Source organism: Thermobia domestica, chromosome 10 (assembly GCF_964235325.1).
Source record: "Thermobia domestica chromosome 10, izTheDome1.hap1.1, whole genome shotgun sequence".
Taxonomy (NCBI): Eukaryota; Metazoa; Arthropoda; class Insecta; order Zygentoma; family Lepismatidae; genus Thermobia; species Thermobia domestica.
The window spans coordinates 218,719,198-218,734,117 of record NC_137463.1 but is presented as its reverse complement, the minus strand read 5'-3'; the positions used below and the strand labels follow the sequence as shown (position 1 = coordinate 218,734,117).

At 35.9% G+C, this 14,920-nt stretch overlaps 1 protein-coding gene across 2 annotated transcripts in view; it reads right to left on the bottom strand.

The window, feature by feature from the left end:
* LOC145662994 (fatty-acid amide hydrolase 2-like) overlaps positions 1 to 14,920 on the bottom strand; it is a 93,502-nt gene that overhangs the window by 38,862 nt on the left and 39,720 nt on the right. For both annotated transcript variants that reach the window (XM_081729102.1, XM_081729103.1), the window contains exons 2-5: positions 10,282 to 10,475; positions 6,605 to 6,824; positions 5,548 to 5,765; positions 5,282 to 5,393 (exon numbers count right to left, since the gene is read on the bottom strand). In XM_081729102.1, coding sequence (XP_081585228.1) covers positions 5,282 to 5,393; positions 5,548 to 5,765; positions 6,605 to 6,824; positions 10,282 to 10,475 — 744 coding nt within the window. The remainder of the gene's footprint in view (positions 1 to 5,281; positions 5,394 to 5,547; positions 5,766 to 6,604; positions 6,825 to 10,281; positions 10,476 to 14,920) is intronic.

Sequence of the window (14,920 nt, the reverse complement as noted above, 5' to 3'; positions counted from 1 at the left end):
ATCTTAACTATAAACTTGAAATATTCAATCCAGGTTACTCAGATCACGATGCACAATTACTTGACTTTCCTATATTCCACAATCAAGTCATCAATACCGCGGAAAAAATATCAATACTAAAGAAAGATTGTTTCCTTCGAATAACATTAGCTACTATTGTCATTTGGAGACTCTTGGGAGGTAGGATAAAATTTATTTACCTTTCCACTGTGAGCGGAAAATGTAACTCCTTGTAAAGTTCTTTCTTGCATTGTTTCAACGTAGCTATTAGAGTTATTAATAAAACTAATAAAAATTGGATTACAAATGGCATATACACCTCAAAACGAACATTAATTAAAATTATGCTAAACTGCTTAGTGATGAAAAAATCTGATGACTTCAGAAATTACGTTAAAAGGTATAAGCAAACTTGCAAAATAGAATAAAATAAAACTGCAAAACTAATTCACAATTCAAAAACTATTAAGAGTTCTAGAATTGGAATTAAAATATGTCGAACATAACCAAACAGTCGATACAGACAAATAAACATTACATGGCTAATTTGAGTTGCATCCTTTTCAATGATTAACAGATTATAAATAAAGCAGAAATTGCAAATAACTTTAAGTATAACTTCCTCTCGAGTTGCTCTTGGCACTCAGATCCTCCATCCTAGGAAAAGTGATTCGATGTATATACCTTCTAAGCCATAATCTATATTTATTAGCCAAGCAATTATTGAGGAAATTTTAGTAATCATTAGAAAGATGTAAAATAGTAGATGTTCTGGAGTTGAAGAAGCAGACTGCTTCGCTAATTGATCCCTACCTGACGCATGTTATAATTTTTTCGCTAGAATCGAGCATTTTCCCACAGCAAAGTAGAAAATGGTTCCTTTGTTTAAAGTGACTAAAGAGATTTCTTTGTTTAAAAAACGCAGTCGTTACAATATTAAAAGTTATCACACTATATTTCCTTTTTGTATTTTCAAAACCTTTGAGACAGTAATGTTAAATATACTAAGGAAATATTTACGTGCCAATAATTTAATATCATCATCACAACATAAGTTTGTAAAAGGCAAATCTACTGCCTGTAATTTCTTCTTTTCGTAGTACTATCATGAATATTATAAATAATAAAGAATGGACTATTAATCTCTTCGTTGATTTTACGAAGGTATTTGATATTATTAATCACGATCTTCTCCTTGAAAAATTACGATTTAATGGCATAAGAGCAATTGCTAACAAGTGGATTGAATCTTACTTGAATAATAGATATCGAGTAGTTCCAAATACGAAACAAATCGTTGAAAAAAAATGAAAAATGTATTTCCTCTAAAGGTAAAATAGAAACTGTATATCACAAAGGTCAGTGCTTGGTCCAACACTGTTCCATATATGAATACAAATGATTTAGCATACTCATTTTGCGTTTTAAATGTGTTCTATGATGACACCAATATTGTTATTACTGGAAAATAATGACAAGACATTGGAAATAACATAAAAATTGCATTCAACAGATTAATTGCTTAATTAAATGCCAATAAATTAGTTTTAAACAATAGCAAAATAAGTTTGCTCAGTTCTTATTATTTCTTAAAAAATAAACATATTTCTTGTGTAGTGGTAAACAACAAAAACACCAGCTTTTCTAGTTCAACTAAATTTCTTAGTGTTAATATTAGTAACAAATCAAATTAGAGTGTACACCTTTTTCAACTTAACAAAAAATAGTAAGTAAGTAAAATAGGTAGTATTTGTTTCGATCTCTTAGAATAAGAGGTAGTGTTACAACAGAAGCATACTGGGTTATAGTATTATGTTCTGGGGTTGCTCCAGTGAATGTATTAGAATTTTTCATTTACATAGGCCTATACACAATATTCTATTTAGTACGAATAGTGTATACACCTATATATTGAAAATAGTGATGTCTGTAACTGCAGTACTCGAAACGTTAATAGATTACATGTTACTCCTCAAAATATTTCATTCCCCCAAAAATATACCTAGGTATATAAATTTTTCAAGTTACCTGACTTTTAAAATAAAATAAAACATAGTCTGTGCAACTTAATACACTTTTAATAAAGAAATCCATATATATATATATATATATATATATATATATATATATATATATATATATATATATATACAGCCATGTCTATTAAGGTCTTTATACATGAAAAAGTTCTTTCCAAACCATGTACACCTTTCATTTTATAATCTGACAACTATATGCTTGCAGGGGACTCAATTATATGTATACAGTAGAGACCTGCATGGGCCCGGCCCTGCCCGCGGGCCGGGCTTGGCGGTCCGACATTGATTTCTTTTCAGGTCGGGCCGGGCTGTTGCCGATTAATTGCAATTCTTTAATAATTATTGACATTCGATAAACGATAATTAGAATAAAGGCAAACGTTGAAGAAGTGTGCCCGTGAAAAATGTTACAAAATGAAACTTCGAGAATTTATCGGGCCCGGGCCGGGCTTGGGCCAAGAATTTTAAAAAACTTATCGGGCCGGGCTGGGCCGGGCTCGGGCCGAAAATCTCCAAAACGTTTCGGGCCCGGGATGGGCCGGGCCTACGTACATTCGGGCTGGATTGAGCTCGGGCCGAAAACTTCGGCCCGTGCAGGTCTCTAGTATACAGGCAATCTCAATCTCAATTGTATGTAATACAGGTAAGTAAATTTCAGTTTCAATGCAATAACTTTTTTTCATTTTGTGCGCTACTAAATCTCATCTATGCAATGTAGTGTCTTTAGAATCCGTTAATTGTGAATTTTGGAACGCCTACGGATCAGTTGCACACCGGTTTCATAAGGTTCATGTTGCATTGAAAGGGAGAAAACTCTCACAAAGATTTTAAGGAATGTCGATAATCATTAACCTTCTTACCGGGAATAGTTGTTAATTTTGAGGTTATCATCTGTAGTGATGAGATTATTATTTCTTTTGTCTCTTTGTGTCCTATTTTCTCATCCAGTTGCAAAATATTTCTAGATACTCACACTGTTCATATCTAAGTGTGGGTTTGATATTGTCTAGCTTTTATCGTGTATATAATAAACCAGATGATGCTTATCTTGGCACATATTGCCATGAATCAGTGGAAGAAAGCCATATTTAGGAAGAAACTAACTAATCACAGTTCTTCGCGGTCTTGAGCCTGCTCCCACGTGCCATCTGTTAGCGACTGATAGAACTACGTCCAATCTAGTGACGAACACTGTTCCGCTTTGCCTCTAACAGGTGTAAATGAAGCTTTCTAGGCCGAATGATGACACTCGCGTCTTTTATTCACGTGACTCTCCAGTTTGTCTCACGACGTCAATAAACACCGAAAATTGGGATGCGCCAGACAGGACTACACTAACATGAGTTCAATCCTTTAACCACTAAACTAGAGGATCCCTACATTTTGGAAGAAGAAATAGTAATTAATCCTTAAAAGGATGAGTTCAGTAAATTTTTAATCAGTCACTGTATTTGCCATGTGACTATAAGTAACACTAGTAGTAAGTAACACTATAAGTAACATACTTAAGTGTCCGAAACTTAAGCATAATGACTGTTCAAGTACATAGGACACAAAGAACGTAAAGAAGTCACACCAAATGGAACCACTATACCAACATATCACACGTAAAGGCCACGGAACAAGACAAATTAAAAAAAAAAACTGTAAAAAGGGGTCACACAACAGAAACTCAAAACTTGGTACCAAAATACAAATACCACAAAACACTGTGAGACGCACTGGCAGTATCGAAAACAGGTTAATATGGGATGTGGCTCGCCCCGAACAGCAATACATGTCTGACAACAACGTTCCATGCTCAAGATCAGGTTGTTGAAGAGCTTTTGGAGTAGCTGATTCTATTCATCACGAAGAGCAGTACAGACCTCCTGGTGTGTCCTGCGGGCGGTTGGCAGGTTTCAACACGTCTTCCTAATGCGACTCAAGCATGTTCAATCGGGTTTAGGGCACGAGATCGCGCTGGCCACTCGATATGTTGGATGTCTTCCGTCTCTAGATATTCTTCCACCAGTTTGGTTCGATGGGAACGGGCATTGTCATCTATGAGCTAAAACTGGAGGCCAACTGCGCCCCTGAAAAGCCTCACATGGGCATGAAGAACCTCGTCTCTGTACCTCTGGCCATTGATGGACCCAGCATCAAAGATATGCAGGTCAGTACGACCATTCGTCATAATGCCTACCCAGACCAGTACGTCACTTATCACCATACCGATTACTTTCGACAATGTTCTTGGGATGTAAGCAAGTTCCCTGTTCGCGCCAGATCAGAGTGCGAAGGGAATTGCTCTGGGAAATGTATCAGGATTCATACGTGAACAATACGCTGCCCCATTCGTTGGGGGTCCTCCGGTAATGTTCTTGGCACCACCCTAAACCGGATCTTTTGTGTGCCTGAGTCAGTGGAACGCATGTTGCTGGTCGCCAGGCATAAAGACCACTGGCTCTGTTTCCGGTGCAGTCTGGCGCGACACTTTCACCCCTGAAGCGGCTGCAAGTTTCGCTGACTGTTCTCTTGCAGGCATGGTCCGGTTCCGACGCGCAGTTGCGGATAAATATCGGTCCTGTTGTGGAGTTGTCACTCGTGGGCATCCTCCACCGGGCCTACAGGTGATGTTTCCGATGTAGATAAATTGTTTCCACAACCTAGACACGACACTTTGTACCAAATTTATGGCTCGTGCTACTGCTGTCTCTGTGTCACCTTTTTCAAATCGCCTGATGATCCAGTCTTTGGTAAACGCATCCAAATTATCTCTGTTCTATATTCCATTAATCTATTGCTACATTCAAGTAAGCAGTGCCCTTCGCTCACTACAATACTCCACTCACTGCACACACGGAATGCGTTTATTTCGAATGCAAGTAGTAGTGTTCGATTTCTTCCGATGGGGGGCCGGGGGAACGTTTGTCATAGCCGGTTCACTGCTCTTCACAAGCAATACACGCCATCCACCACAATTCCTGTGCTTGTGATGCCCTTCCCGGACGTGACATGCAACTTCTTGCATTATGCTTAAGTTTTGGACACTTGTGCATTAGAAAATTTAGAGAATGGAAAGATTTCTTTTAGTAACTCAAATAATAACATAACGACTTAGTATTTCTAGAGAGATGTGAGTAGTAACCATCAATCTTTATATCCATATCTTTAGAAAACCGATAAAATAACTCTGAACATTATTACTCCATCATCGCACTGCATTTCTGCATTTTCTATGAGCGTTAATGATAAATTACCTGGAGTTGGTTTGTGACCAAATATTCCATTGAATAAACAAGGCATTCTAATAGAACCTCCCATATCGGAGCCAATTCCCATGACTGAACCTGCAGCAGCTAATGTACATGCCTGTGAAGTATATACATATGCATAAATACCAAGTTCTTAAATTGTGTATGAAGACAAATACAAAATTATCTTTCATTTATGATAAACACGTAATAAAAATTCAGCTTTTATCAAAACTGAACTGAGGATAATGTGAAACGTACCTTAACCTTACCTCTCCACCCGATGATCCTCCAACAATATGATTTGTGTTGTAAGGATTTTTTGTTCGTCCATAAAGCTTATTATTGCTTTCCCACCACATACAAAGCTCAGACACATTAGTTATAGCTAATGGAATGGCACCAGCTTGTTTCAGTAATTGTACGGAAACACTATCTTTACTTCCTTTAGTGCCTTTTCTCCTGTATAATCCTGCTGTGAAACACATCCCTACGAAATAAATATATATATATTGTAAAGTTCTTCCCTTAGGTAGAGTAAATTAGAGTCCGGAATCGACTCCCACTACTGTTTTTTTTTATATAAAAGCCTTCTAATAAAATACAACACTATTTACAGAAATACCACAATATAACTTTCTCTAATGTAAGGTAGAGAAAAGGTGGCCCAATACCGTACAGCCTTGGGACAGGATATCTACAGAGCTCCGAAGCAAGCTAAGCAGAGTGGAATAGGAAACCTCAATGTTCCGAAGCAAGCAGTGAGGGGGTTAACAGGTACAGATCCCCGAAGCAGGCTAAGCGACTGAGGTTGGGATCCCGACAGAGCTCCGTGCAAGCTAAGGGAAACCTAGAGTTTCGCAGCAAACTAGAGGCTTTTAGGTTGGGATTTTCCCAGAGCTTCAAGCAAGCTAGAGGAGGGGGTGACCAATCGCAGACTTGTAGCTGTCCGTTGAATCTTCATTATTTAGGCGCTCCGGGCGGCGGTGACGTTGCTGCTCCCTTGTTGTCATGTGATTGTAGGTGGTCCGTGTCTGCTTTTGTAGTAATTCAAGGTAAGGCGTGTAGTACTCAATCGTAAATACATGCGGTTGTTGTTTACAAACAGGAGCATGTGCACGTAATATTTATAAACACAAGTACGTGGTACATTACAATATATATTTACTATATCTCCCTATTAGAAACGAAATCTTTCAGTGATCTTAGCACATAGCCTTAGTCCACAGTATTTTCTATTTGTAAATAAGCAAAAAAAAATCAATGACAGTTAATTTCTTGACTAAGTAAACTTCAAAATTTGTTAGATTAAGCTTCTTATAAACTTACCTTCAACTTCAATGCTGTCCTTGTTAGTGAACGGTACACCAAGAAATGGAGTTTCTGTGCGAATCTGTTCCTCAGTTTTCTTACCAGTATCAATCTTTCTATCTACCTTTCTTGCATCTTCTAATGCCGCTTCAAACCTTTCATCCACTACACAATTTAAGATTGGATTTATTTCTTTAATTCTATCAATAAATGACTGTATCACAGTTTCACTTTTTACCTGTACAATAAAACAAATAATAATAATTCTACAACGTAAGTATTCATGAGAATAACTTTTAAAAAGCTAATGGTCTACTACAATATTAGAAATTAATATGTACCTTACAAAAAGAGTTTTCATCCTTTTTTCTTTATTAAACCATCACATAATTCCTGTCCCAGTGAGTACATATAAATTTTATTATTATGGGAGTAGAAGTTCCGATGGATCTATTAGTATTCAAACACCACTTTTCCGAGATGCAACAAATAGAGAACATACACTTTCTATAACATTTTCGTTTTTAGTAAGTTGGTTCTGGGTTCCATTCTCAGCGCGAGAGCATTAAAATGTTAAACACAATACCCGTGATTCGAATTTTACCTTAAACGTTAGATCTACGTCTCATATAGGCTATACTGTAAGGTACAAGAAACAAAAATAACAAAACATTTTAAATTAAAATGCTAGAAAAGAAAAAATAGCAAGATTCTCTTCCTTGTACACAGATTTACATGAGTAGACCAACCAACTTCACGAGGAATAGAATTTAGATTACTGTACGATTCTTCGTAAAGTGTACTAAGATTAAAGACTGCGTCAAGCTATTCGAAGTATACTTTGTGCAACTCTACTTCTTAAAATGAATTTTAAAAGAGAAACATAGTAACAGGTAAAATTCTGGAGAAAATAATGTTGAATAGGGTAATGGAATTAATTTATAAATATTCAATTTTATCCAATACACAACGTGATTGTAAGGGAAATCCGCTGAAACAGTCATTTTTCATTTTCCTGAAATCTGTAGGAAGTTGTTGAATGGAAAGAAAGTATGTATAGGAATATCCTTAGCCCTAACAAAAGCCTTTGACTTAGTAATCATAATATATTAGTAGAGAAACTTCGTTCCTATAGTATTAGAGGGCCTATCAAATAAATTTGTTTGATCGGAGGCAAGTAACTGAAATCTCTGGAATAAATAACAACAAAAATTAAAACTATGTATGAAGTGACGAAGTTATTAGTCGTGGAGTACCCCAGGAGTCAATACTGGAGCCACTTCTCTGTCTTCTTTATATAAATGATCTTCCTGAAACAGCTGATATGTGACTTTATATGCAGATGGTACAAACATAATAGCGGAGAAGATGAAAGCGAATTAGCTTCAAATTGCCAACTAACAATGAATTAACTTTCAAATTGGATGAATAAAAATGAGCTAATTATGAATACAAATGAAACATGTGCCTTAAAATTTCATAATGTTAAAAATAATTCTCCACTCAGGTAGATCTTGTTAATAACTGAAATCAGTACTTTCGTTGCATTGATTCCTAATCTCTTGAACAAATCTGCTGGTGTATCGTCGTCTCCAATGGCTTTCTTCTTTCGCATTGAGTGGTCCAGTTCCAGAAACGGCCAGAAACGCCAATTTTGAGTTGGACCCTGCCTGGGACCCTGCGAGTGCCCCGGGGGCAACATTTTTTCATTCAAAAGGTGGTGGGCTCCCAACACTAATTTGATATGTATTCGCTGAGTTCCCTTTACCTGACCGTTTCCGAAAAATCTGACCCGGAAGCTGACTTTGTAATGTATAGTATGGAGCACAATTTCTAACTTTTCACGCTTATATTTCTGCAACGGTTGCGATCGAGGATGTATCACTTTTCGTGTTATGTTCTTTTGCTACAAGGTATCCAACGACCATAGTCTCGACTCGAAGTCAGAGTTGCACTTGGATAGGTTCCCTCGTTAGAGTCTAAATAGAAAGCAGTGGAAGAAAAGAAAATAAGAGGTTGGAGAAAATAGAAAAGAAAATATCACTGGAGACTATAGGGTAACAATTTTATACAATAGAGAAAAGAGAGGTAAGAATTAGAGAACTATTGAGCATAGTTCCAAAATTAGCTTGGAAGAGGTAGTAGTGCATAAGTGAAGACAAGAAATGCTTAAGGAAGGAGGAGACGTCGCTACTGAGAAGGGAAAAATATCTTGATAATAAATATGAGCAAGATTAAGAGTATGGAAAGACACATGAAGACAGTTGGCAAAATTCACTCAGGTTCTGGAAAACAAAGAGAATCGAATGTCTAAATATGAAGATAAAAAAACTTTTAGTCCCATCGTTATGTCCTATGGATTAAAAGGAACGGATGATTAATGAGAATGGACGAAGACGAGAACGAAATAATTAGTGAAATGAGAATATGTGAAGAAACAGGAGAGCTCCGAAAAAAAAAACTCTCAGACAAATGGAGATTTGAGATTACAACGTTATCAACTTCTCCACTTTCATAAATTTGATTTTGAGTTTAGTGTCCTTTCCAGCAGCGAGTCTATATGAGACGTAGTCCTGCAACTTTATGGGGGATCCCATCCACATGAGCTCCCACTGGGTATCTCACACCAAAGGCGCTTACGCTAATCGCTTGGCGACGAGGGAGGTCTCAATTTCATAAAGATGTACTCGTATATGGGAATGAGAATAAAAATTATTGACAAAATTAATAAGAAAGAAGACAGGATATAGAAAAGTTTCATGAACTAGAATGGGTATAAGAAAATTAAAACGGGAAAGAGAAGTACATAAGAGAAAAGCAGAGAAGGTAGAGGGGCAAAAAGAAAAGAAATCTTGGAACAGTTAGGAAAGTATAAAGGTGAAAACAGAGTTTCTAAAGAAACTACTGAGAAGTGAAAAAGTAAAGACATCAAGTAAAGGAGTAAAAATAGTCTTATATCTCATAAACAGCGATGGGCATAAATAAAAGGGAGTTATACAGAGGGAGTAGTTTACAAGATTAAATGTGAAGTTTGTGAAATGAAATACTTTCTTTTGTTCTAAAAAGATCTTCATATTATATCATAAGAATAAGATGATTTATTTTTAAATAAACAAATTCTTTTTCTTTTAATTCTAACTCTCTTGCGAAATTTTAAGTTTCCAATATTTAATTTATAAAAGATTTCTAAACATTGATAAATTCTTTTTGTTCTTCAGGTACCTGTTTAAGGACTGTTTGTGTCATGTAATTCTATCATTTATAAGAATTACATGGATAGTAGTTCTCTAGTAGTCTAAATTGTATGCTAATTGTTTTAGAAGATACATAAATATTCGATTTTATAAACAATCTTGCATAATAATAAAAAGTAACATTAGGACGAGTTAAATTTGTAGTGGTGTAAGTCACATTTTCATCAAAAAAGACTTAAATACAAAAACCAGATGTAGTTAAGTCAATCTGTTAACGTAAAACGTAAGTCACATCTTCTTTTAATTGCAAACAGATGACAGTGGAACTTCTAGTGATAAAGGAAGCAGATGTTTAGTTTCAGTATTCATTACAGTACATTGTGTGTTACTTTATGCAAAACAAAGATGTGCCTTAGACCACTATAATTTTAAACTATTTATTAATAGAAAAGTTTATCTATGTGATAGCACTTATTATCAAAGGTAAAAATGGAAACAAACCTGACCAGTACGTATTTTGTACGCTAAAGCTGAGGCAGATTCTAGGAGAATAGGATCATGAATGGGTGGCAGTTTTTTACCTTTTCCGAAATACCAGAATGACAACAGAAATCTTGACACTACATCCAGAAGCCGCTGAACAAATCGAAGTATTCGAACTTTAATAGTCCTCGACAAACTTATGGATCCCTCTTCTGAAAGATGAAGAAATTATATTAAAGTATTGTATTTTTACGAAGGGGGATCAGAAACCAAGGTTACAAGGTCGATATTTATGGAGTTTCGTCTGTTGAAGAGGAATGAGCAGTGCGTGGTAATTTCAATACATGGAGTTGGCAATTGTGCAGTTTCAGCCACCCGCCACCTGCGGCGGTAGTTTTATGTAAGCATAAATGGCGACTCGTTTGGGAAACTGGTCTCACGAAGAAGTCCGCTCAGTTATTCTATTTCTGTGGGCGAAACATATAACCGCGGCTGAAATTTACCGGTAGCTGGTAAAGATTTACGAAGAGACTGTAATGTCTCATCAGAATGTCGTAGAATAGTGTCGAAAGTTTGCGGCTGGAAAAGAAAACGTCACCGACGAGAAGCACAGTGGACGACCCAGTACGACTTCAACAGATCTGAACACAGCTGAAACATCATCGACCACCCTCTTTACAGCCCGGACCTTGCTTCAAGTAACTTTCAGCGTTCCCGTACTTGAAAGAGTACCTGAGAGGCCGTCACTTTACTTCAGACAAGGAGGTGAAACACTTCGTTACAACTTGGTTGAACACGCAAGGACAGGATTTTTACGAGGAGGGAATCTTCAAACTGATCCCATGATGCGACAACTGCCTCAACCGATATGGAGACTATGTCGGAAATAATCAAATGTATGTACTGTCTGTTACCCGTATTGGTTGTATGAAATAATACATACACGTTTCACTGTAGGTAGGCACGTAGCCAGGATTTCGTAAAGGGGAGTCCGTGACATGAAATACTATGGTCATCATACCAGGTGCTCGATCATTCTAAACTATTTTATTGGCAACATATATTGGTTTGTTTAGCCAGGATTTCGTAATGGGAGGAGGCGTAACATGAAGTACTGTGTTTGTCACACCAGGAGCTCGATCAATCTGAGCTATTTTACTGGCAACATATATTGGTTTGTTAGAACTATAAAATGAGGGAATGTTAATAAGTATTTTAGTAGCAAACTATGAAGAAATTTCGAGTAAAAGAATATTAAAAAAGTATTGAAAAAGATTTTAAAATATCTACGTTTCTTCCTCTGTTTATTCAGATATAACAATTATCCTTTCATTATGACCTCAACTATTATAAAAAATATATATCCACTGTATTCAATAATGTCTTGTAAAATATTTTACAATATCTGCGTTCCTTTCTGTGTTGGATCAACTGTTAAGAGAACTTTCTTTTCTACACAACTTTTTGTTTTTATTATTCCGTCAACTTCTGCCTGTTCCAAATGACAGGTTATAGGAGTAGTAGAAAACTGTTTCTGAGATAATATGTTTGATACTTCACTGAAGAGATGACGAAAAATTATGATAAAAATGAGCACACTGTTACAGAAAGCTTCGAAAGCTTGAAATTTTCCTCAATAGTAACAGAAATTCTGAGAATTCCGTAACTTTTCTAGAAATTTCAAATTCTCTGACTTTTCCAGGATATTCCGCTCATTGGCCACCATGTATTGAAACAATACAAATCTCCTCATAGGAAAGAGTAACCAAAAGCTTACTGTAATTTTTTTTATTTTTAACGCTGATTCTTCTTTTTCTCGTTTCTTTTTTGTTTCATCCTTCCTTATTTTTTCGTTTCTGGCTTCGAAGGACGAGTCCGGACCCCTTGTTGGCTACGTGTCTGCTGTAGGCTTTGTAACCTTGCCTGCTGATCACCCCTCGTAATTTCAGCTTTTAGCCTTTGTTACGGTTTAATTTAAAACTTCTTTGCTTTTGGTGTCTAGCCAAACTTATAAAATAACACTATAACAATATCATATCAACTTACTAGTTTAAGTAACAGAAGTATAAACTCATTTTGCTCACAACAGTCTTTATAATCAGAAGTTAACGAATGAAGGACATGAAAGTTAAATTAGATAACAGAAGAAAGGTAAAAGCCAAGAAAGAAAAATAGCCTGAATACACGAAATGAAATAACTTAACAAACTCTCCCTTTACTACTTCTGAACCAAGGAGCTTCTATCGAGTTAATTTGTATTTCTTATGAAAATGCTCAGTTTAAAATGTAACGGGATTAATAAAATCATTTAAAACAATGTTGATGTCCTCTACAACATTTAATATCAATCTTTTACATTTGATTTAATGTTATTAAAATAAACTTAGTTTTCAATTCGTTAGTGCGTATCCGGTCTCTAAGGGCCGATCCGATTTGCCATAAGAACCAGACTGTGTCATGTGATCAGGTCAAATCTCACGTTGTATTCTAAATCAAGTCTGGAGCTTCCAAATCCAGGTGTGAGATATTCCAAGCACGGAACTTCCACGTGGGGGCCTAGGTAATTCGCAGATGAATATACTTTATCATTATTATTGATTTTACTCAAACAACTTGACTTTTGTCAATGTTCTATCTATATTTACCTTAGTGCTATACATCATTCTTCAGCTCTTCATTATATCTTTGTAATAAGCTTTCAATTACCCATCTCCTTATTATAGTTTTTGAGATATTTGGACAACCTCATTTTTTCATTGATTCTCCACTGATTTTAATGTTAATGTTTTGTGCTTTTTTCACTATGTTCCATCCATTTTAGGACAAATTGCTTTTGGAATGTAGAATCTATAGTCTCTTTTGCATTTAAGATCAATTTCAACCATCTCTCTCTCTTTGAATTTTGAGGTAAGTGGGGGAATTATTTATTTTTCATTGATTTTCCATTGACATTAACATTAAGTGCTTTTTGATTATTCCCCATTCATTTTAGGACAATTTGCTTTTGGAATATAGAATCTACATAGTCTCTTCTACATTTGAATTGAAATTCAGCAATCTTCCCCAAAGTCTGTTTACATCATTACATCCGCATAGGTCCTTTGATTGCAATTGTTTCACTAAGTGTTCCTGATTTTACAGTAATTTTTAAAATAGTATAGAGTAAAACACTACATAATGATGACGTGCTTTCTTGATATTCATTATTATTTGTTTAATTAAAATACGTGGTTAGTAAATGAGTAAATCAGAATATATTGAGATGGTTGTTCTTATTTATTAAAACATACATAGGATCAAATTGGCTTATTGAAAGCGAAATCTGAAATAAAAAGAATCATTCATCCATGGGTTAATGTCATATTTCAGGTATTAGCACATACAAAATTTGAAATGTGTATTAATTAAAGTATCGAACATGGAATTACTACTTAAGGACGTGAAATTATGAATCTAAAAATGATTATGTTTGTGATTTAATAACTGTTGTACGATCTGACCTATCTCGATCAAATTTACCACATAGATAATGTTCGGATCTGGGATGATTTTTATCATTTCACTTTGACGGTGCAACTTAGCGGGGAAGGGTGGAGATATTTAAAAACGATGAAAAATGATATATATTAGTGTCGAATGAATAGTTTTTGGATCGCTGAGATGAGTGACACATTGTGTGATTGACGAATGTCCCGAAAAAGGTGGAGGTAAAATCTTGTTTTCTATCGATATTACAATAGTAGAATGTTATATTTGGATCTGTTACTCTATATAGTGCTATATAAGTAGTAGGATATAAAAGAGAGTTATAAAAAAGGGAGGGAATGAAAAGATATTTGTGTAGAGACCATCTGGACAGTGTCCCAGATAGCAAAAATTACTTGCAACAAACTTGCAGCAGATTTGCAGTTCAAGTCTAGCTAACTTGCAGCAGACTTGTGATGAAAGTCTGCAAGTTTGATGCAAGTTTAATGCAAACTTCCTAGTTGACGCTCTTCGAACTTGCAGCACACCTGCAATGCAAGTATATGGTAAGTTTGCAAAGCAAGTTTCTGCAAGGGGTTTACTTGCACAGCAAGCCTACTGCAAGTTTCTATTTGCACTGCAAGTGCACAGCAAGTCGGCGGCAAGTTAGTGCAGGTTTGACGCGTCTCTGCAAGGATAGCACTTGCACTGCATGTCTACATCAAGTTTGTAGCAAGTCTTCTCCAAGTATATACTTGCATTGCAAGTCTACAGCGGATCGTGAGCAAGTGAGTGTAGTAAGTCTTCTGCAGGTATATACTTGCATTGCATTCCATGCCTTTTACAAGCAGAACATTTACTGTATACGAACAAACACACAGTATACTTTTCTGAACAACTTTGTCAAACAATACACGTTTAAAATATAAATTATCTCTAGATAGTGGATATTTACGTAATTATCTTAATTATCCATTTGTTTTAATGCTTCACACACTTCGCACCTACTACAAATGGCGGACTGACGGAGAGATTTTTAAGGTTAGACTTTTGTGCCACCTGTTGGTAGAAACTAGAATTGACACACTTGCTACAAAGTTGCAGCAAGCCTCCCAGGCAAGTAAAATCTAGCAAATGAAAATCAAATTACGACATTTGCGGGTAACTCTTTCAAAAAGCCTGCAGCAAGTGT